The following is a 23,534-nucleotide window of genomic DNA, read 5'->3' on the forward strand; positions in this document are numbered from 1 at the left end:
GGCGGGCCGCCACGGGCTGCGGCTGTCGCGCCGGGCGCTGCGGCTGCTCCGTGTGGGGCCCGAGGACGAGGGCATCTACCAGTGCATGGCCGAGAACGAGGTGGGCAGCGCCCAAGCCATGGTGCAGCTGAGGACAGCCGGCCCGGGTAAGCCCCTCTCCCCACATTGTGGCCATTCAGTAACAGCCTAACAGACAGGACAAGGACAGGGGAAGCAGGGGAAGAAAGTCGGGGTGTTGCCCCTGCTTCCTATTTAACCTGCACTGCTAGTGCTGCTCTGCCTGAGGTCTCCATATCTTCCTGTGGGAACACGTGACACCAGTTTTGCTTCTAAGGGCAGGGCCATGAGTGCACATTTGGGTGATCTCTACACAAGAGACAAAAGACATCTGGGTGTAGTGCCTCACCCCATGGCTTAGCTCTGCCTCTAAACTTGCACTGAGCAAGAGCTTAAAAACTGAACTCACCTGGGGTAGGAGAGGTACCACCTGATTCCTTGGACCCTGTTGAACTTACACATGGTAAGAGGGGACTGCAGAGAGACAGGGGAGCCCTGTGGTTTATAGCAGGGGAAGGAGGGGTTGTTGCCAATACCTTTTTGAGTGGTACAGCAGGCAGCACCGCACAAAGTGCTCACAGCTCTGCCCTAACCACAGACTGGGATGGGCATTTACCCTGCTGTGACACCTTGTCTTCCAGGAGCTCCACTCAACCCTGGGCGAGATGCCCAGCTGGACTCAGCTCAACCTCCAACACCACCTTCCAGGGACAGCGCCTTAAAGCTGCCCTTGGATACAGCTGGACTGCCAAAGCCTGGGACAACCCTTCTAGCGGCATCTCCACAGTGTGTAGCCAACAAAGAGCTGGTGACTCCAGCTGAAGCCCCCATCATCCTCAGTTCTCCACGGACATCCAAGACAGACAGCTACGACCTGGTGTGGAGACCCCGGCCTGACAGCAGAGCCCCCATCCTCTATTACGTGGTGAAGCATCGCAAGGTATCACTATTTTGCCCTGCTCCCATCTTCCCTCTGCACCATGCCATGGGCAGGGTGGTGGCCTCACCACGTGTTTCATGCTCCGTGGGCAGGGGCACCCATTGCTCACTGGTGGCACTGGTTAGTGGGACCTCCTGAGCTGCAGCCTCAGCCTGTTGAGGTGTGATGGATACAGGCTGTGACAGGAGGTTTGCTGAGGAAGAGCTCAGTGGCAGTGCCTGCCTGCCTAAGTATGCAGAAGGCACATGCACACACTTCCCAGTAGCTTCCATGTCCAAGTCCCAGTTGTGTGCTTGCATAGGTAGGAAGCCCTGAGGGCAGGTTGCACAATGACTTGCTCTGGAATGCTTTTGTCTTGGCACAAGCCACGGGAACACCTCTGCCTTGAACAGGCTGCAGGACACAGAGCAGCAGCCTCTCCACTGCATGTGCATGCCCTGCTCAGCAGCACCAAAGTGCCCATGCTCAGTGAGTGTGAGCAGCCAGCAGAGAACTGTCATAGCCATGCTAATCCTCTGGGAAGGTCCTTATCCCCCAGATTTATTCCTGAAGCTGGAAGGCAGTGCACTATGGAGTGCCTTGCTAGCAGGTGGCACAGTGTGAGCACATAGTGCACGGCCAAGTCCTGCTGGAGCCCAAGGGCTCCTCCCTCTGGGATGCTTCACGGCACCATGGGCACAGTGCAGGCACAGCTGTAGCCCAGCAGGTTCTTTAAATGGTGAAGCATTGTTGAGGGAAAAATTCTGGTTTTGAGTTCTAAAGTATCTCTTTCCATTTTGCTGGGGATAAGTGGGAAAAAGAGGCTTGAGATTTTTTGTCTGCTGCTTTTCTTTCCTTTAAGTAGGCAGGGAGTTGCAGTAGAGAGGCAGGTTTTGCCTCAAACCCCAGAGGGTTTGAGTATTTCCAAAAACATGCCAGATCGCATGTTTGGGATTTCCACCCACTGCAAGGCAGTTTTTTCATGTACATGTGAATATATGTATCTGTCTTCCTGGAATTGTGTGCTTTTGTGAAAATATAGTGTAAGAGAACACTGTTACAATCCTTGATTTCTTTCTAAAAACAATTAGGATGAGGATTTCAGCTAACCATCTCTTTAAAGAGCCCTTTGAAACAAAGGGAGAAGATGCTGGACAGGAACACAATAGGGCAAGCTTAAATAAAAAACAAAGATGCCAAAAGTATCCCCATACTATTGGCTCTGGTTGTCTGCCAAGGAGAGATTTATTCTCCAGTGGTGTATCATGTAACTACCAATTCTGCTTGCAATCTTAACTTGCAGCCTTGGAGTTTGTCCACATTTGATTTGTTTTTCAGCGCTTCACCTGGAAGAGGCAGTGGGGCAGTGAAGGTTGCCATGGGTCACTACAGTTTGCAGTAATATGTTTTCAGTGTAGTCCAAATTCTCAGCTGGAGACTCTTTTCTTGGGATGCTTAAGGATTGTGTGGAAGAGAATTAGTCCCAGTAACCCTTAAACTTGTTTTAAGAGAGTCCCTTTCTATCCAAGATCCTTAGGATCAAGTTATATAATGATCTGGTTTTGACATTTCTGACTGGAAAAGCATGTGTGTGGAGAGGGAAGGAATCAATTTAGCGACAAAAGAAAAGACTCTTTGTGTAGAAGACGGCTGTAAAGAAAGTTAGACTTACTGACAGGAGACCTACATTTGTACTGGGCAAGGTTCTGCTTCTTCTCTAGAAAATGTCTGTGAATGTCTCTTTTTACCCTGTTCCTACACTGCCTCAAACTCTGAGCAGCCTGCAAGCTCAGATGCCATGCAGCCCTTATTTTTGTTTCTTAAGAATTTCTCTTTCTCTTTCCTGGATATTAGCAGTCTTTAGGGCTCCCCTCCTTGGCCTCACAATTTTGCAGGCTCAGTAATAAAAATAAAACGAGGCAGGCATTAATCAGTCAGTGTCAAACGCTTGGGGAAGATGAATGATACAGCAGAGTCTTGGCATTTCCGTTCTGTTGCGTTGCCTGCATTACTAATTCTCCTTTTGGCACCAGGTCACTTCAGTGTCCTGCCTATTTGCCTGCAAAAATATTATCTTTGCAGCTGGGGAGAAGGAGGAAGGTTCCACCTTCCCTCCCCCTCTGCATGGGGCATCAGGGTATCACAAAAGAAAACACCCTGTGTTTCCAAGCTTTTCTGAGGGCTATAGCCGTGCACAGTCTCTTCCCTGCAGAAACCTTTGCTCTAGCCTTATGGTTCTTCATTTCAGCCCCAAAGTGCCAGGGGTGGGGCTGGATAAAACTCATTGAAACAAGGTTGTGTCTGGGTACCTCGTCCCACAGAAATGGCCAGTATCTAAATGAGCAGCTCAGCAGCTGGGCTGCAGGAGAGATTTGGCTCCTAGAGCAGCTCAGTCCTGTGGCTAATGCTGCATTTTGGGGGCTGTGCCTGCTCTGGAGATTTACACATATAGAGGGGTGGTGGTATCAAAGGGAACCAGAGGATAGAACAGGGCTGACTGAACCCTGGGGTCAAGAAAACACTCTGGGGTTGGGTGAGTTGTCGTGCTTATACCTGAATTGCTTTGCAAAATCAGGCTGGAAACATCTCCTTCCTTTGCTGAGAAGGAAGGGAAGGTAAATGTGGTTGGTACACAACTTACTAATAAAGTTTCAGAGCTCAGTGCCCACAAGAAGCCCAGCCTGCGTCAAGCTCTGCAACACCTGCACTGGTCTCTCAGCAGGTCACCAATGCCTCGGACAGCTGGGCTGTGAGGGATGTCCCAGCCTCGCAGCACCGCCTGACCCTCACCAGGCTGGACCCTGGGAGCCTCTACGAGGTGGAGATGGCTGCTCACAACTGTGCTGGCAAGGGACAGACAGCCATGGTGACCTTCCGCACCGGTAAAGGACAGACCTTCCCTGGGTTCCCGTTTGCTCTGAGTCAGGGGAGGGGCCCTCTGAGACATCCTGTCCCAGCCCTGAGGCACAAAGCACCAGCCTTTGGGCAATGGGAGTGTTTCTGCTCTGGAAACCCATCTGTCCTCAGCTTAGAGCAACTGTCAGAAGGGAAAGTGGAGGGTAGGATGGGGAAAATTCCAATCCATCCTCCAACTTATTCCTAGGTTAGAATAAGTCCCTTCTTCCCTTGGTGTCTCAGTTGAACACCTGCAGAACTGTAGAAAATGTGTCTAACATAAATGTCAAGAGATTGTTTAATCCATCCTCTGCCTGGAGACAGAAATCTAGCAACATTTCAAGAAAGCCAATTAAAAGTTGTAGAAAATTAAATTTGAGGGGGATTATTAACAAATCTGCCCCTTTAGCTTTCGTTCCTGCCAGCAGGCTGAGTGCTTTGAGCCCCTAGGGCTGTTGGAGTCCAGGAAGTACTTACCTCCACATCCTGTCTGGGTATATCTTTTTTCCTCATCACAGCAAAAGTTAATTCTGAGTGCATCTCTCTGTTACTGATGCCACCTCTCCCTTCTGCATAGGCCGGCGCCCAAAACCAGAGATTGTTGCCAGCAAAGAGCAGCAGATCCAGAGGGATGACCCAGGCACGAGCACGCAGAGCAGTAACCAGGCCGACAACAGCCGTCTGTCCCGTAAGGCCCTCTCAGAACTGGCACTGGGGAGGGTGAGGGGTGCTGGGTCTCTTGTGGTTTGCAGTGGCCAGGCCATGCTGGGGTTGAAGTCTCCACTGGGTAAATCAAGACTGCAGTGCTGGATGGGTGGTTTCTAGCTCTGACAAGGCGAGGTCCTTCTTGGACACCCCTGCTACTGGCCTTGGGAGACAGTGAGTCCTGGAGAGCAGGCAAATCCCACTGCCTGGCCCCACCTTTAGTGCGAGGACGTCTCAGCAACTCTGCCTTTTTCTGAGTTCCACACAGAGGGTTTAGAAAGCCCTGTCTTGGAATCTGTGAATGTGTGAGGCACAGGAGCAACAAACTGCACTGCACCAGTGGGTGCTGATGGAGTGTGAGGGAGGAACGGGGACCAAGTTCCATCCTGCATGTCCTGGCATCCTCCTCTCTCAGCCAAGCCCTAGCTAGGGCCAATTAGTTCCTGTTCTACAGGTGCAGAGTGCTCCATTTGGGTATCTTGCTGCACTGGAGAAACATCAGATCCTTACTGGTCAATCTAATTTGTTGTTTCCCACCTTGTCTCTATCATGACTATTGCCTTTATCATTTCTGTGAAATTCTCTCCTTCAATCCTAATCCTGTGAGGTCCCATCCTTCAGTATCCTCCATACTCATTTATTTGTTGTCTTTATTTTCATATCCATAGCTCCATTCATCTCTTTTCCCCCCATCTTTTGATTGTTTTCCTATCAAATTGCATTTCCATAGTTCAGAACTTCTCCTTATTTCCTTCTCAGCTGTTCCTTCTCAATCTCTTCTATTTCTATCTCCTACACTTGGTTGTCCCCAGCATCAATCTCCCCCTGCTCGCTGCTTCCACATCACCCAGGCTTTTTGCTCCCTCTCCAGCCCTGCATCCACCCCTCACACTGCTTTCCCTCCCATGACGGGTGATCACGGCTCAAACCTTGTGTCATCCTACTTGAGCCAGGAGTGGAAAAGGAGCAAGATGCAAGCAGGAGTAAAAGGTGCTTGTGGGCACAAGCCTGAGGGTTTGGGGGTGCCAGCTCTAATGAAGAACATTCAGGAGTTGCAGAGCATGTGGCTGGGTGCAGTGCAGGTAGTCCTTCACTGCATACTGCTGAGCCATAGGATCCTCCAGACAGGGTGAGAAGAATATGTTTCACGTCCTGATGTCCTTCTGGGTCCCTTGCAGCTCCAGAAGCACCGGACCGTCCAACCATCTCCATGGCCTCAGAGACATCTGTGTACGTGACCTGGATCCCCCGTGGGAATGGCGGGTTCCCCATCCAGTCTTTCCGCGTGGAGTATAAGAAATTGAAAAAGTTGGGAGACTGGGTCCTGGCCACCAGTGACATTCCTCCCTCTCGCCTCTCTGTGGAAATCCCAGGCCTGGAGAAAGGTAGGCAGGTGTTCTCCTCCCTGCTTCCTGGAGGTCTGTAGGAAGGCTGCAGGGTCCCTGTAGGATGGTTAACGATCTGTCACGTCCTGCTCAGCCCTGGCATGCATGAGCAAAACAAAGCTTCCCTGACTCCTGCCCTAGGTGCGTGGGGAAAAAGCTGCAGATGCTTCTCCAATTTCTCCAGCTGCAGAGACCAGGATAGGTTTGACCTCCCTCAGGGAGGCTTAGGCATGTTTTTCTCTATTACAGGATACAGTTACTAAAGGCATTTGCTTTTGCCTTTTACAAGACAGAACAGAACTTTCCTTAGTCACAGGCAAGACAGATGGGCACACAAATCCCATTGCACTTCACATGAGAAAAGATTTCATCACGGAGCTGGACAGCTTAAAAGGGGAACATAACTACCCCAAACTAAAGATCAGTAAAATGATGTTTGAGTAAAAATTACGTAGGGTTTGAGTTTTGAACTGATATTTATGTACTTAATTCCCATGAAGTAGAGGAAGAAGACGTTTCCATACCTGCTTTCAGGCCAGGATATCCTTTCAGGCATTTCTTAACCCCCTGCACACCTTCCAAAACTGCTATCTGATCTTTGGACCATCCAGACAGGAATTGGGGAAGGTAAATAAAAGCAGGCTCCATCTAGAACATGGTTGAAATGTGGCCATTCAGTGTTTGTACTTCCACAGTAAATTTGCTGTAGGCTCTCTGCTTTCTGGAGATGTAGCCTCTCTTCACAGTCAGGGCCATGCTGACAGTAGAAATTTTGGAAAACTCCAGTCCCTGCAACCGTTTCATTTCCTATTTTCCCCCGTAGGCACATCCTATAAATTCCGTGTCCGGGCACTGAACATCCTGGGAGAGAGCGAGCCCAGCGCAGCGTCTCGGCCGTATGTGGTGTCTGGGTACAGTAACCGCGTCTACGAGCGCCCCGTGGCCGGGCCCTACATCACCTTCACAGACGCCATCAACGAGACCACCATCATGCTCAAGTGGATGGTAAGGCTCGTGGGGGTGGGGAGCACTGCAGGGGCAAGAACCAGGTGTGTGGGTGCTCCTTGCCCAGCTTACACGTCCTCCAGGTTACCACGCTGGTGCTTGTCACCAGCACAAATGGATCTGGGATCCAATAGCTGTCTCTGCCAAAGGAGGACTGGCCTTGGAACGCATAGAAGGGCGGGAAGTCACAGAACCTAGGGAACTCTTTCCATCTGAATCCACATTGTATACAGGAAGATTTCAATGGATAACTGTGGGGTCTCGACCATTTTGTTCAATAAGCACAGTTGAACAATGCATGGGGTGGCTGCTTGCTCCATTAGCACCTCCTCTCTCCTAGTATTTTCCAGCAGATATGTCCTTCGCTCTCATTTGCTGGGTAACAATCCTAAATGTTGATAATCATTTACAGCAGACCACTGCAGAGGATTTTTAGGAGTGGGTAGGATCTTTTGGATAACAAGACCATATCTGAGTGTTTTCAACAGCTTAGAGCTTATTCAGAAGGATGCACTGCTTTCCTCTCCTAGCTGCTTCTAGCCAGAAATTGCCACAAGGCAGGATGGGCACTGCTGTTCATTTAAACTCAAACAGTAGCTGATAAAGTACTGGGTGAAAGACAGCAAGAACACACTGAGCTGGGACAGTACTGCCCTGGGTATGGGGGAGGAAGAGAGCTGTCTTCAGAAACACAAAGCTCCTGCAGTGACCATTTCATGGCAAGACCCAGTTTGTCTGGAAGCCATGAGCCTACTGAAGTCAAGTTGATGGTGTGCTTGCTCATGCCCAGCTGAGTCACTGTTGTTCAGGATTTTTTTTCTCTTGAATCACTGTCTGAGGCTGCTTAGAGGGAGCAGAGCACTGGCTGCCTGGAGTGACAGGCCCAGATTCACAGCTTGTCTGTTACCTGAGAGAAGCAAAGCTTGAAAGTAGCAAGTAGCACTGGGCTTTTGTAGGGAAGCCCTCATTGTGCAAACCAATGGCAACACAAGGAAAGTCCCTCTGCTAAGTTATCTTCCTGTCCCATCCCATTTATCCCAGCTGCTCCTCACCTAGTACAATACGAGCATGGACATCTCTGCTAATTTCTGCTCTCTCTCCATTCTCTGCAGTACATTCCAGCCAGCAACAACAACACTCCCATCCATGGATTTTACATCTACTACCGCCCCACTGACAGTGACAATGACAGTGACTACAAGAAGGACGTGGTGGAAGGTAGGAGAAATAGAGAGACTGGTCCCACCACTGTTCCCTGCTGGAAGACAGCACAGCCAAAAGGAGCCCTGTGCACAAAAGGCAGCGGCTGTCCAGGCTGCTTTACCAAGCACTGTTGCAGAGTTGGGCCAACTGCCTGTTCCCTGAGGAAGTTAAGAGCTCCATGTGTTTGTTTCCTCCTCAGGAGATCGGTACTGGCACTCCATCAGCCACCTGCAGCCAGAGACCTCGTATGACATTAAGATGCAGTGCTTCAATGAGGGAGGTGAAAGTGAGTTCAGCAACGTGATGATCTGTGAAACCAAAGGTAAGTGGATTCCCAGGGCAGCTCTGTCTTCCCTGCCTGCAGCTGTCGGAGCACAGCAGGGCAGGAACCATCCCTGCCTGACAGTGCATTACCCAAGCTCCAGTGAAGTGGTGGAGGCAGCACTGGAGAGAAGAGAGACACAGGGTTGTCCATGCTGTTGATCAGTGTGCCCAGTCTGTGCTCACCCCTTGGGCAGAGTCCATTGCTGTCCCTCAGAGCAGCAGTTACCTTTTGTTTGCCTATCACATGGGTGGTGACTGGAAGCAGAAGGGCTCACTTTCCCTTGCTGTGCTGAACTCCATGTTGCACTAGAAGCAGGCCCCATGTTGTCTTCAAAGCAGCTGCACTGTCATGACAGGAACAGCACTAAGTCTAAGTGTGTGCTATGGAGAAGCTATTTTGGATTTGCTTTTGCTTGAGCAGTCCACAAGCAGATCTGGCAGAGCTGTGAGCCAAGCACAGAGGCCTTGTCTGTACTGCCATATGCATCAGCCTAGAATTCCTGTCATCCAGCAGTGCTTCTTTAAAGCCACCATAGAAGTCTGGCTGCTCCACAGCAGCATTAACATCCCTGGACTGCTGTGCCATCTGCCATGTCTCTAACATTCTCTCTTCCTTCCACAGCTCGGAAGTCTCTTGGTCTGCCAGGTCGTCTTCCACCCTCCCCAGTGCCCCCTCAGCAGCGTCCCCCACTCAGTGGTGGGCACAGTGGCCTGGGGACAGGAGCCATGGTGGCCCGGTCCAGCGACTTGCCATACTTGATTGTAGGCGTTGTGCTGGGATCCATCGTCCTCCTCATTGTGGCTTTCATCCCCTTTTGCCTTTGGAGAGCTTGGTCCAAGCAGAGTAAGGGTTGTTTCTTGGGGGCTGATTTACAGGATATGGTTTGCCTGTGGATTAAATCTGACCCAGGGTGTAGTTGCATCAAATACCCAAAATGTGAGAGAGTTCTGGGAAGCAGGGAAGGGATGGACAGAGGGCAAGTCTCAGATGTCCTGTGGAACCCCATAAAGACAAAGGCCACTGTTTGTCCCTCGTCCTGCTTGCCTTGTTGCAAAGGAACCTCTGGGACTAGGGGAAAGGGCTCCTTTTCACCATTTATCTCCAAGAGTGCTTTGGATGCCAAAATAGCTGCCTGATAGGACAGCCTAACCCTATACATGCTGAGCTTCAACAAGCTTGACTTTACCTCTAATTTTTGCCTCAGACTTTCTTTTCCTTCCCTCTGCAGAGCAAACCATTGACATGGGCTTCCCAGGAGCTGGGCTGCTGGTGTCATCCTGCCAGTACACCATGGTGCCTCTGAGAGGCATCTCTGCTCCTCGTGCCAATGGACATCCCTTTGCTAATGGGCAGCCCTATGCCAGCAGGGCACATCTGAATGGCATCTGCACCTCTGCAGGAGTGGGGTATGCAAGCACCAAGCCCCGAGATTACAGCCCCGATGAAATGCCACAGGTGAGTCCACACCTGGAATCAAGAGCTGGTTTGTCATGAGCTGGAGGCCACACTTGCAGTGAGAGGGCTTCTCCAGGCATGGCTGGCACACTTTGCAGCATGTAGAAGTGGAAAGGCTGGCTTCCCAAAAGAGACTTCCCCTTTGTAGTGAAGTCTGAGGCATGGGGGGAACAGGAAGGACTCCAAAACACAGATGAAGGGGTGGTTTCTTGGGCCAGGTGCCTCTTAAGGCAGGAGGAGGCAGTGAGAAAAGGCGACTCGTATGGGACAGTTCCTGTGTCCCCTCAGCAAAGCTCACAGGGACTGACAGTGCTGAGGACTCTGTCTGTAAAAGGGTAAGAGGCAGTGCCAGAGCTGAGACTATAAATTGCTTATCCCCCACTCACTCAGCGGTAAGTGTAAAGTGAGTTTTTCAGTGCTCAGTTTCACTGCCCTCAGTAGCAAAAAGAAACAGTTTCAGCTTTTTCTGCCTTCTGCTGTAAGAGCTTCAGCAGTCTGCCCCAGGGCTCTGACTCACAGATCAGCAACTGCCTCTTAATGCTGCTTCGTGCCAGTGCTCTGCTAAGAATCCTTCTCTCCTTCCAGTCGCACGAGGAGACCAACGCCTTGCTGCAGGCAGGAGTGCTGCAGAATGGGAGTGCCCAGCAAGACTACCAGCCCTCCAGGTGAGTCCTGGCCTGTGGAGAGAGAGGGCGGAACAATCTACTGGGACCCATAAGACTACATCCTCACAGAGGCGTGCCATCAATACACTCCTATCAGTCCCAGCTCTTGAGAAACAAATCCACGCTCCAGCACTAGGACACCTTTGTCTAAATTCTCTTCACACAACTCATTCCTCTTAGGATTTCAGGAAGGAATAATTTAATTGTAGAGGTGGCCAAGACCTACTCCCCTCTGTCCCCTTTTCCTCCTCCTGTTTCTAAGTGGGAGACTGAAAAGCAGGATGAGAGAAGCAAACATCTGTGATTGATGCTGATAAACAGCTGCCCCAGAATCTGCCCTCACACAAAGTGAGTGCTTTGTGTCTCACTGTTCAGACATTCTTCATTACCGTGCTCCCTGTGAGGCACTATTCCTCTCAGCTCCTGTGGCACTGGCCAGCTGTTGGGTCATGGATACCAGGTCTCACATCACCTCATTCCCATACCACTGGTACATCCCAATTTCTGCTCTTCCCTTCATTTAGGAATGCTCTGTGTCACAGCACTGATGAACTGGCTGACACATAAGTTAGATCTTTCAAGGAGGAAAGCTCTGTAAACAGCACTAAACCTCTTTGCTTGCTTCCCCAGATTGCCCAGCTCCAGAACAGAAGACAACTCTTTCCTCTACAGTCTCCCAGATGACTCCACTCACCAGCTTCTTCAGCCACAAGATGATTGTCCTCACCTTCAAGAGCACTTTGTTGGCCTCCATCATCCAGTGATAGGAAGCAAAGTGGGAGGGCCTAGCCTGGATGCTCGACGGGATACCCTCTTCCACCAAGGTCAGTGGTTTGGGAAACTCCATACCTCCTGCATCTCATCATTTTAGGCTGCTCTTGAGGGGAAATCTCACTGCACAGCCTTTCTGTTGGCTTGTATTCAAGTGATATGAATCCATCTCCCTAGGACCTCATCCATTGATCCACCCCTGTAGTGCAGATCAAACTTGTTTTGTGTGATCATGGCATCAAATTCCCACACAGACTTTCAGAATGCAGATCTTCCTCTTTGATCAGAGTACCCCTCCTCAAAAAGTGAACTGTTGACTTGAAACCTTCCACTGCATCTCTGTTTCCAGTGTGCATTGTAATAATTTCTTGCTCCTTTCCCCCTCAGGAAGCCCCTGCTGCTTAGGGCTGGTGCCAGTTGAAGAGGTAGAAAGACTAGACTGCTGCCAGTCCAGAGGAGATCTCCATGCCCAGAATCCAGTGATCACATCTTTGGGTCAGGACCTACCAAGACATCTGAACAGCAGCCCTCCACCACTGAGACCCTTAGAGACTCATCCTCCCACCAGCTAGGGACAAAGCTGCCTTTTGCAAAAGACTTATTCTAAAGAGAAAAAGAGAAAGGGTATTTATTTTTGTATAACACCCCTATTTATATATTTATGCACTTGTATATAGATGTATATGTGCCTTTTATAATGCTATGGAGACAAAAGGCATCCTCAGCAAGGTCAAAGGGAGGACCCAGGAAACAAGGCAGCAGCTCTCAGTGGCACCATCACAGCACACAATGGAAACAGCTGGACAAGGGACACTGCAGGACATGGGTCCAAACAGAGCTGCCAGCACCCTCTTGCAGCGAGGGTTTCACAATAAATAATGCTGCCTAAAAGGTCTTTTCCTTTCACCCACAGGAAAAGTTTGTTCCAGGAACACGCTCCTGCGAATGAACTGGAGTTACGCACTCTGCCTAATCAACTTAAACAACCTTTCACATACACGCCATCTGCAGCTGCCTATCTGTAAAGACAAATCCACGCTTTAACATCTAAAATAAAGGCTTTAGTCTTTGCTGTGCCTGGCTCTAAGCTGATTCCTCACACAGAACGAGCCTTTTCTTTTTTACTTGCAGACATACAGCAAGCAGGACATCTGGGGAAAGGTGACCTTTTCCTGCAGTTAGTTTTCCAAATAGACACTGGTGATGCTGAGTCTGGGGTCTTGTTCCCTGTCTCCAGCTGAGTCTCTGGGTATGTGGCCACCCAGCTGGCACTGTATGTCCTTGTCCTTTGTTAGGCAAGGGATTGGTGCCAGACAGCCCCTCGCCTGGGGCTCCAGCCATTTCCTACCTCCCAGGGCACAACCTGCAGCTGCACAAGAGCTCCCAGCACCAGGTGTATTCCTCAGCAGGGACCCCCTGTAAGGGTAGGCTGCACGAGCACCATTCACACACTTGTGCTGGGACTAGCAGGAAGTTCTTGTGCCTGGCTGGGATATGGCTGGAGGCCTGCTGAGTGTACACCAGACAGAGACACAAAGAACTGTGGCAAGAGGTGGGAAATGGAGAGGAACAGCAAGAGCAGCTGGAGGTTTTTTAATTTATTCAATTAAAAATTACCATCTCAGGAGCCTTGCATGGGAAGAACACAACCCCTCCACCCTGGGGATGAAGGAAGGTTTCACAATCAGGCAGGGTAAATGCTGTAAATGATCACATACTGCCACCACACCAAATGAGAGAGGCAAAAAAGAGCAATACCTGGAAACATACACAGCTTGGCCCTCTGACGGATCAGGCAGCTGCAAGCCAGTGGAATTATGGGCTGACTTTCCATTGTTACACCCTCCTCCTGCCAGCAAATGCCATGTCCTTCCCTGAGGAGAAAGACCCCTTTGCTTTCTCCTGGCCAGCAGCGTGTCTCTGGATTCTTCAGTTAGCAGAGCAGGGCCACTGCTGCTCAACAGTAACAAATGCTTGCTCGAGGCAGACTTCTTTTACCATTTTTGAGAATAAATATTTGCCCCAAGGAAACTTCAAACCAGCTTCCCACAGCCACTTGTTTGAAGATAGACACAGACATAATACACACACATGGACGCACACAGCGCACCTTGTCCAGTGCAACCCTCTGCAATGAACTGATAACAGTATTTAGTAGTTTTATTTGCTATTTTTTATTCCAAATATGTTGCTACAGTCATATTTTGATGGAAAAAAACCATACATCTCTTTACAACTAAACCCCCGGATAGCCAAAACAATTAACTGTGCACTTCCGGGCATGACTGCTGCCACAGTTAATTCTAAGGGTGACTAGTTACTATTTCTGAGCAGGGAGTTTGAATCTCAGAGTCTTGTGCTAAAGCTTGTAGAAAGAGGCACCCACCTTTTCTGCTAAGGAAAGCAAGTTCTTTTACATCTCATCTACTCTGCCCTGGCTGATTTCCTCTCTCAGAAGGGCCACCTCACAAGTCATGTGCATGAGCCGTGACTCCAGCCGGGCTGTCTCTTTGATGTCAGCACTTCGGGTGCCCTCAAATTCTCCACCCTGTAGATAAAAGAAAATGGAGAGGAAAAAATTGGCTCCTAGAAAACATGGAGAATGAACAGTGGAAATTTATTTCAAACAGGGAAAGTGAAGCTTGCCAAGAACCAGGACATACCCATGACTTTTCCCCACCTTAGTCAGAACTATGTGAAAGACTGAAGGTTCACTAACTTAGACTAACTCCCTGGTACAGAGCAATAAATCCACTTCTCATTGTAATGCTGTTACATGACTGTAATATGACTGTTTCCATGTAAACAAAGGAATATTCTTTTAATTCCTTCAAGGCATATTTTAATTAGAAATTAGTTCATTTCAGTCTTAGAAAGTAGCAAAGTAAGAAATTGCAGAGATGGTAAGGTATGGAGCAGCCATTCCGCCTGTCCCACTCCTAGCCCAAACTGCTGACTGCAGAGCAGGATGTGAGACCAGGGAGCTGGGGAGGGCCAGATGATCACTTACCTATTTCTGAACAGTCCCAAACCTGCAAGCACTGCAGTGGCTACAAGGCTCACCTGACCAGTTGTCAGTAATTCCAGTTCAGTTTCAAGCTGATGCTTTTCATGGCAAAACCTGTTCAGCTGGTGCAGCTTGCTGGTGTTTTCCCTTGTCAGCTTCGTTAGCTGATGCTGCAGGGCTACAATTCTTTCCTAGAAAGATGTAAAAAGTTGATCTGGGATGAGAGAGGACAAAAAGTGTGGAGTGGGGAAGAAGTTCTAGGCACAATGTAAATGTCACAGGTAAACAACAGACTAGTCCTGCCACACCACCTGACAGGACCTGACACACAGTACCTTTAGTGCAGTGTCATCTTTTCGTTTTTAATATATCTAAATTACAAATGCCTAAGTAAGTAAAGCAGTTAGGCAAAAGTGTGAGAAAAAGAAAGCTATTAGTACATAGTATTTCTGTACCCTCCTGTGCTCTTCTGTAAAGGCAGAAGTGAGTGCCTCAAGTAAGCGTGTTGCCTGCTTGCACCACTGCAGCTGAGCCTTAGGCCCCACCAAAAGAAGACATGAACTTTTCAGACTGCACAGATTAGCATCCCAGGCATGAGCCAGAGCCTGCCCTGTATTCAAAGTCTCTCACCAAAGGCACTAAGAGAAGGCAGGAGGTGCTGAATGCCACCTGAGAACCAGAGAAAAGCACTCTGCAAGAGCTTCATGTAGGGAATGAAGTAGGACAATGTGTTTGAGGAAAGCAAAACAGAGAGATTAACTACCTCCATGAAAAATAGGATGTGCACCAGCAACTGGAGCAGAGGTAGCAATGATGATGGGAAATTGGAGTTGAACACTATGGTCTATTAAGGACAAGTGAAAAAAAATCAAATATGAGCAAGTTGACAAAAGATTTTAGTGTAACTTTTCAGTCCCCAGGAAAACAAAGCCTTAACAGATCATCACAACACATGTGTCTTCCTCCTCTTTCTGCTGCTTACCTCCCATTCTTTGAGCTCCACGAAATGCTCATACTCTTTCTCCATTATTCTCACTTTCATCTGCTCCATAGGTATATTAACAGAGTGTACTTGAACTGCTTCAAAATCAACCAGCCGACCAAACTTCTCCATCATCAGGTTATTGCACCTCTCCTCCAGTCCTAACAGAGGGACATTGGCACAAATGGCAGCATTGTCATTCACTGGTTTACAAGAATTTCTGCCTTATCTCAGCTTTTTGTCTGAGCCCTTTGGTATTTGCTCTGTAATAAATAATTCACACAAAACCACACAGAGCTCACAGCTGAGTCATGCCCCTTGTCCTTGCCCATGATGATGCCTGTGTGGTCACTAAGCCGGTCCTAGTAAACCACTCTCACACCACAGGCTGTATAGGGCCTCTGCAGGTCTGGTGGTGCTAGACACAACTTTGGGTTTGCCTCTTGGGAAACTTTTTTGAATTTTCTTCTTCAGATGTTCCAAAGGGGAGGAAATTATCAGAAAAAGCTTATGTATCTTTGGAGAAACTACTTTTATCCTAGAAGTTCTGGTTTACAAGCAGAAATAGCAAACATGTGTCCAGACTTCCAGTGTCTCATCGTAGTCAGCTCTACTTATAACTAAGTTCCCAAATTTGCACAGCCTGATGACTCTGCAATGCTGGAGAACCGCTACTCCATCAAAACAGTCCACTTGATCTGTTCTGTTTTCTGCACTTACCCTCTGTAGCATCCGTGCAAGTATAGAGCCAGATGTGGTGAGTTACCCACAGCCAGTGAGACGACAGAAGGAACATTAGCAGTGCTGTATTGTTCAGAGTCTCTGTTACTCACCTTGAATCTCCATCTCCATCTCCTTTTTCTCCTGGAGAAGCTGCTTATGTTGCTCCTTGGCCTTCTTATGGATGTCTCTTTGCATTATCTTTTCATTACGTAGGTCCACAATTCTCTTCTGCAGGTACTGCAAGGACTGATTGGTAAATACTAAAGTCTGGGAGAAGTCACGGGGCATCTCCCCATCAACCAAGCACTGCACCTGCAAAAGCAGCCAGAAATAAGCAAGGCTGGCTTTACTTACTAAAGGCAATGGAGATGTCTCTTTATATAAAATGTGTGAGCAATAGAGAGTGAGTGAGGTGGGCATGGGCACGACTCTTTTTTTAGGCCAGGGAATTGAGTGAATGAATGCACTATATCCAATCTGGCATTATTGAACTGGGCAGAATTCCCATTAATTTCAATACTTTTGGGGGATTTTTTTATTTGTTTTTCTGGGGAGGTGTTTCATTTTTTTCCCCCGGGAGAATATCAGTAGGTATGGACCTGAAAGAGAATACCATGCCAAACCTATACAGCACTTGAAGACTATGCACATTTCAGCTATAGGTCAGCCTGCCTGTCCTTCCCTTATTTCTGTCAGTTCAGGAGAAGGGGAAAAAAAAGGGAATTCTAGAGGAAATAGCAGCATGAAGTTCAGTTAATGGCACTTCTTTCCCAGGAGACCATAGTGAATCAGGAACTAAGAGCCCCAAAGAACAGTAACACCGTTGTTTAGTTGTACACAGGCTACTCTGCATGTGTGGATGTGCAGCATCTTGAATTACCTGATGGAGTCTCAAAGGCACAACTACATCCAGCTCATTCAGTTTGTGCAGCTTTTCCCACTGAAAGGCCTCCAGTTCCCTGTTTGTTCTGTCCAGACTGGTTTCTATTTCTTTTGCCTGCAGAAAGACAAATTGTGCACAAACAAAATCCTGTGATACTTAGAATACACAAGGCAACAAGGTTCTGTTAGAGTTCCTGATCCAAACGGAAAAAAGTATATAAAAACGTGCTTTTTTTAAACTACATATAATAGGTGAGTTTCATAAGCAAACCCAAGGGTTATCTACATATATTCAAGCAAAATTCTAACCTGAATACCTCTGCACACATGTACACTTGCGAATGTCTCCTTAGAGCTGCCCTGTATGTATCAAGAGACAGCTGCTTTGTTTAGCATCTAAAACACTTGTACATCTACAGAGCCTGCAAGATAATTCTTATTGTGTTATGCCTGGAAATGCTTATTGATTCTGCATGAGAAAGAAACAATTTAGACTCAAATGTCATGCCCCAGGGTGAAAATGTGGCAGCTGGCACTTAGGAAAGCCTTTAAAAACTAAAAAATGTTGTATGTTAAGCAGGCTTGATGGAACATTTTTGAGACATAAAAAGTGCAAGACTTGCACAATGCTATTTCAGTAGCACCCTCTCTCTTCCAGATAACCCTTCAAAACAAGATGTTTTTTAATCAGTAGAAATCAAATTTCTTAATGAATGCAGGAGTTCAAACAGGCAAAATGGAGAATTTGCACCAAAAATTTATTCAGCAATTACCCATGACAAAGAGCAATGGAAAATAACTAAAAGCAAAAGAAACAGATGGAAGAATAGAATTTTTATGCATTTATTTTAACCTGGATTTGTGTTAGAGTAAGTACTCTTCAATCTCTGTTCCCATACACACACACAGAGGACAGGCCAGACCACACCATGTGTTTCATCTGAACCAGAGAATCTAGTTCCTGCTGCTGCATGAGGTTAGACAGCTGGGAAGGAACTGACCTAAAGCCTGGATCCAGTCCCATGAAAGCTAAGGTTGGACCAACTTGATTTACTCTTTTCAGGAGAACAGGTGACCCATGTCAAGCTGCCTCCTGCCTCTGTGCTACCACAGATATCTCTTCCCAAATGGAGGCCTCTCGGAGGGTTAGGGTTCTGTTTTTAAATCTTAGACCAGCACTAATCACTAGCACTACATTGAACATGCTGATGCTTTCTAAGAAAACACTAAAATACCTTTATGGCCAAGGCATTATATTCCTTTTTGAGGTCAGCGGCAGCTTTCTTCTCCTCTTCTAAAGCTTTCTCAATGCCTATCCGCTGCTGCCGGAGCTGGATGGTGTTCAGGAAGAGATCCTCACTACAGCCTGAGAGGGAAAGGGTCAAAGAAGAGCTTACGTTCACTGTGACTACTCTGGAGTTACTGAGTAGAGCTGGTACCTTCTCATGCTGTGCACATTCCCAGCATTCCCCCTAATAACACCATGGCTTTGGTTCTCTAGAGCTTCCTTCTACATAAACCCATGGGCCACATGCCTCCATGAATGGGTGAATGTCTTGGATGGATCTTTCTCTTCTTTACATTCAGTCAAAGCAGCTTGTTTCCAGAAGTCAGATTAAATGCATCAAAGCCAGCATTAAAGGCAAGTGCTCAAAAATTAGCATTTGTAAGCAATGCAGTTCCAGTAGTTAATACATGTTGCAGTAAAATCTTCAATTATGTGCACACATAGTTGTTTCTCCATAGCACCCTTCACTATAAATTATGAACTTCCTGTAGGAATCATTTATAGCTCTACTTGTAAACAAAGCTGTATTTCATAGAACCTGTGTCATGGTAAGGAAGATCTGTGAATTTCTATCTAATTCTGTGATTTCAGTAATGCTTAGCAAATGCATAATTATGCCCAAATCAGCAGGCATAATAATAAAAAACAGAGCCCATAATGGCAAAAAAAAATCCACATAAAGAGACAAATATGAAGACACTAATGCAACATGTAATTACCCTATTAAATTAGCAATTCAGACATTTAAAGTAAGAAATAAAAATCTTTATTCCTTCCCAACATTCCATTGAAAAATGAGATGAACAAGGAGTTAATAAAAAAATTCAATTTCTGGGAATGACTTTAAAATCCAACTTAAAAAAAAAGGGAAGGCAAACTGTTGGTAAGTTAGAACTTGAAAATGAAGCAGTGCTGTTACACGGTCATTGACATATTCACTCAAGGATTTAAAAAAAAAAAAACAACATCTAAATTAGCTAAGCTTGTACAAAAGAAAAGGAGGGAGAGAGGTTGACTGCCTTTTTTGAATGCATAAATGAAGAGGATTCTGCAAAGTAAAGCTACTAACTTTTCAGAGCAGCCTAGCAACAGGCAATTGCTGCATAAATCCACGAGGTGGTAACAAAGAGCTTCAATTAACAGCATGAGGATCCCCTCAGAATTTTCCTGAACAGAGAGGGATCCAGCCAGGCCACGCAGCTGGTTTCCAGAGAGCACCTACAGCCTTGCCACTGCTCCAATCCAAAGAGGAGACTTTTCTCTCCAGATAACAGCCATGAAATGGTGAATGCTTCTTTACCCAAAGAATTAATTCTTAGTGCTTAGCTAAGTTTTATTTTTCCAAACTTTTTAAATTAGGGTAGTCTACACTACCAGCAGTTTTATTGTCTTGACCAAACTTTCCCAGGGAAAAATGCTGCACACAGAAGGGGTACACACATTCCACCCCTTCATGACTTTACCATGCAGTGAATAATTTTAAAAATCTGTGTTTTCTTTTCAAACACATGATGTTGCCCCTAAAGCTAAACAACAAGTTATTAAGACAAGGAAACAACATCTTAGGTACCTTCTGGGCAAACTGAGTCATCAAAGACTATGCTTTCAGATCCACCATTTTCTTTATCAGTCTTTGAGTCAGGCTTTTCATCATCCTCCTCTTCATTCTCATTTTGTTCACCTGAAAGAAACAGGCACTGGCTTGCAAAACGCTCCAGACTCACCAGCTATGCATTATGCCAATGTGCTGGTGAACACAAGCCAGCAACCCATGAAAGATCACTCCGGTAATATATGAATCCAGGCCCCTTGTGCCTATTGCTTTGATCTGATATGATGTTTTCACAGAAAGGAAAAAGAAAAAAGGGAAAGAAGAGAGAGAGAGAGAGAGAGAGAGATCACCTAGTAGTAGTACAGGCACAGATGCATGTTTTTGGGACTTATCTTCAACATATTTTCTCTCTTTATATGTGTTAGGAACTTAAACAGCGTGGGTTTGCCATTCTACCAGAGAGATTAATCAACCAAGCAGAATATGGATGTTGCAGTGTGATGTAAGGCTATCCGTCCAATGGTTATCTGTGTTAATAACAGTGGAATTCAGAGCTAGGAGTCTACCTGCTGTCTGTACCCTTCTGTGTCCTCATTTTGTAACTGATGAATAAAAAAGTGAGCTTTTGCTAGGAAAAAAAAATTGGAATTAAATACCAATGCAGCCGGATGGAACATGCCTGGACTCGTCTGGCCCTTGCTGCTTGACCAGGGGCGGCAGCTGAGGTGTTTTCACCTCAGAGACACCTTTGGCTGGCTGGATGCTGCGGCTGGGCGCCTGGGACAAGTCCAGGCATGCAGGAGCTCAGATTTACCCCTGGCAGAGAGGCTTCAAGGCAAGGTGAAGGAAAAGGAGTCAGTTCTGCTGAAGGTTTTCGATCCAGAGCTCTATTCCTGGCACACAGGCCTCTGAATCCAGCAACAGCTCCAACAGAACCACGTGGTTGCTGTGTCTTTTAACCCCAGGGAGAGAGGGAGGGAAGGGGTAGGATCCCACCAACCAGGTAAGGAGGGGGAAGTCTCAGGGTACAAATGACACCTGGATGGCCCAATGTCCCCAGGGCTGAGAGGCGTCTTTTGAACTTTGCCAATCAGACGACACCCTTTCTGGAATGCCAATATTGATGGACAGCACTTAGCAGGGGCAAGGGAGGGGAAGGGAGAGGTTATTGGTACACCTGGGGAAAGAACCGGGATGACTGAAACAGGCTATTACATCACACCGCAACATATGGAAGCACAAATCTGTCATAAAACATCACCATTGTCTGCACTTTTTGCTAATCATGTCCCACTGGAAATCAAAAGCCATGTCAGAGAGAGCACAAGTATTTTAGCTCAGTAGGACTCCCTAACTTTAACAGCTTAAAACTGAGTCACTAAGATGAATGAAATCCTTTTGTAATATGTTTAGTCCTGTGATTAATAGATGATTGCAGATTAGGTTTATGATCTCTCATTAGTCAATGGACAGATTAAAGCAGAATGTCACAAATGTGACAGACTAATCACTTATCCATAGCATCCATAGCTCCCATTGGTACAGCATGGGAAGCACCTATTTAAAGCTATGCCTCTTCCTCTTACCAACTATCAGTCCTCGGTACTGACTTACAGAATGTAAATTGCAGGAGCTATTATCAGACCAACTGCAGTCATGTTAGAAACTGAATTACATCATTGTTATCATTCAAGATGACAGCCACAGAAGACATTGTCAGTCTATAAACAAATCTGGGTAGGTTTGACCTACGAGTTTTTGAACTGACTGGAGTGTTGTGTGTACTCAGGGCTCCAGCTAGACCGAGAGACGGGTACTTGACCACACGGAAATATGTATAACAAATCCATAAAGCAATAAGAACAAAATCTCAAACCTGCTTTTCTTCTTACTTCTTCTTTTTCCACATACTCAACTTCCTTCTTTAAAATATCAGTCAGAACATCAGCAAATTCATTGTTTTCTCCAAGGGATGCTTCGAAGCTGGCATAAAGAGCTTTCTCACGTTCCTCAAGCATTACAATCTCACACTTTCTATCCTCTATTTGTGCAAGGTAGCTCTTCAATTTTGACTAAACAAGCAAAAATCTATTTCAGTTAAAAGGTACAGCCCATGTGTATGTATATAGGATGCATCTGTGAAGATCTGGAAATGCAAAACTTGTCTTTCTCTCTTGATTAAACCCATGGTTCAATCAAGCATCGTCTAGGAATATGTTCTTAAAGTATGTGATTAGTGACTTATGACACATTATAAAGGATCTATTAAAATACAGATGTTAAGATTATTAAAAATTAAGTATTGGAAGTTAGAATGTCACTTTAGGACACGAAACAGAAAGACGCAGACACTGGATTTTCCAAGGCAAAAAAAAAAGACTTTTAATTTTTGACTCCAACATGTATAGATTTCTAAAAGTGATAGTGGATTGGAGCGTGACAGTGACACTGTCACCCTCCAATGAGACTGGATAAACTAACAGTCTATCAAATTTCTTTTCCTCCATAAAAGAATGCGAAACAATAAGTTATTTACATAAAGTGTGCAAGAACGTTCATTACAAGAATGTAAACATCAGAAGGCTTAGAAAAACTTAAAAAACAGGGTGACATCAGAAGTGACCATCCTATTAGGCTGATCATCAAGAGTTTCTTGTTTTTCAAAATTTAGCACTAGTCACTGGATTGGTGCTAAGACAAAGCCAAGGGATGCCACCATTTACTTTATGGTTTACTTTTGTTTCAAGCCATGCACTAAGGGTACTGTTAAATTTAAATTAATGGTACACGTGGTCTACTTACATGTATGTCCTCCTGTTTATTGATGATGGCACAAATTTGCTCCTCAAGAAGATCCTCATGTATCTCAAGTTTCTTCAGGATAAGCAGCTCTTCACAGCATGTGATGCAACGCAGATCAGCACTTTTCATCTGCACATCCATCTTCAGTTTCTTGTGCCGCAAAAGGCAAAGTTCAGCATCAAAGTTGATCACCAGTGTGTTGATCTGGAGCAAAGTAGCATGAAATCAGGAACAGGAAAAGTATTTCCAGTGCAGTTAAACATGCAAAGCTAGAAAAGGGAGCAGAAGGGAAAAATTCTGCCAAATCAACAACTAGAAATGCTATTTCATAGAGAGTAGTGATGCACTTTGAAAGACAAAGTTAATCCCAAGTCTTTGTCTTTGTTCTCAGCATAATAGTAAAAGAATCACCAGGGCTTCACAGGAATCTTTCACTGCATCCCCTCCATCCCTGAAGTACTTTAGTCTTCAGAGAATGTTTTGGAGTAGTCTGTAGTTTACAGTAGTTTCTATAACAATCCCAGATGCATCAATAAATAACCCTTCTGTCTTGACAGACTTCTTTTGAAAAGCTGCCAGCTCTTCACTTAGACATTTACAGCAAAATAAGTACTAGCAGCTGCTAACATTAACTTACCGGGTGTGTGATGTTCACAGCAGAATTTGGGTATTCCCTCATAACCTTCATACACATAAACACAAGGGTGTCTGTGTTGAGGCAGACCAAAGAATCAACTCCCAGTAGCAGATATTAGAGGAGAGATGCTAACAAATGGAGCAAACAAGTGAACAGTGGCATACCTCTGCTATACAGGTCTCTTAAACTCTGACTTAGGTGCATCCTGAGCTTGAAGCAGTATATTTGTGTTCAAAAGCTTTGAATGGATTTTTTTCCACACTATCAAATTATAGC

General features: G+C 46.3%; 2 protein-coding genes across 4 annotated transcripts in view; one reads left to right on the forward strand and one right to left on the reverse strand.

Moving 5' to 3' along the window:
• Positions 1 to 12,484, forward strand: part of BOC (BOC cell adhesion associated, oncogene regulated) — a 54,368-nt gene extending 41,884 nt beyond the window's left edge. Inside the window, exons 8-21 of one of the 3 annotated variants that reach the window (XR_004081676.1) lie at positions 15 to 146; positions 699 to 997; positions 3,696 to 3,858; positions 4,449 to 4,559; positions 5,755 to 5,961; positions 6,785 to 6,966; positions 8,079 to 8,184; positions 8,369 to 8,491; positions 9,116 to 9,337; positions 9,723 to 9,949; positions 10,535 to 10,614; positions 11,245 to 11,438; positions 11,773 to 12,009; positions 12,299 to 12,484. Coding sequence is in view for 2 of the 3 variants with exons in the window: in XM_031056631.1 (XP_030912491.1) it covers positions 15 to 146; positions 699 to 997; positions 3,696 to 3,858; positions 4,449 to 4,559; positions 5,755 to 5,961; positions 6,785 to 6,966; positions 8,079 to 8,184; positions 8,369 to 8,491; positions 9,116 to 9,337; positions 9,723 to 9,949; positions 10,535 to 10,614; positions 11,245 to 11,438; positions 11,773 to 11,957 (2,231 nt within the window). In the remaining variant the exon portion in view is untranslated. Of the gene's footprint in view, positions 1 to 14; positions 147 to 698; positions 998 to 3,695; positions 3,859 to 4,448; positions 4,560 to 5,754; positions 5,962 to 6,784; positions 6,967 to 8,078; positions 8,185 to 8,368; positions 8,492 to 9,115; positions 9,338 to 9,722; positions 9,950 to 10,534; positions 10,615 to 11,244; positions 11,439 to 11,772 lie in introns of all 3 variants that reach the window. The other 2 variants (XM_031056631.1, XM_031056632.1) reach the window with 2 other exon arrangements.
• A 1,314-nt stretch (positions 12,485 to 13,798) lies between these two features.
• CFAP44 (cilia and flagella associated protein 44) overlaps positions 13,799 to 23,534 on the reverse strand; it is a 37,602-nt gene continuing 27,866 nt past the window's right edge. The window contains exons 25-33 of the mRNA XM_031056630.1: positions 22,622 to 22,825; positions 21,696 to 21,891; positions 19,838 to 19,948; positions 18,215 to 18,345; positions 16,978 to 17,094; positions 16,208 to 16,409; positions 15,375 to 15,535; positions 14,449 to 14,583; positions 13,799 to 13,933 (exon numbers count right to left, since the gene is read on the reverse strand). Of these exons, the coding sequence (XP_030912490.1) occupies positions 13,799 to 13,933; positions 14,449 to 14,583; positions 15,375 to 15,535; positions 16,208 to 16,409; positions 16,978 to 17,094; positions 18,215 to 18,345; positions 19,838 to 19,948; positions 21,696 to 21,891; positions 22,622 to 22,825 (1,392 nt within the window). The remainder of the gene's footprint in view (positions 13,934 to 14,448; positions 14,584 to 15,374; positions 15,536 to 16,207; positions 16,410 to 16,977; positions 17,095 to 18,214; positions 18,346 to 19,837; positions 19,949 to 21,695; positions 21,892 to 22,621; positions 22,826 to 23,534) is intronic.

This window comes from Geospiza fortis, unplaced genomic scaffold, assembly GCF_000277835.1.
Source record: "Geospiza fortis unplaced genomic scaffold, GeoFor_1.0 scaffold1, whole genome shotgun sequence".
In the NCBI taxonomy this organism is placed as follows: Eukaryota; Metazoa; Chordata; class Aves; order Passeriformes; family Thraupidae; genus Geospiza; species Geospiza fortis.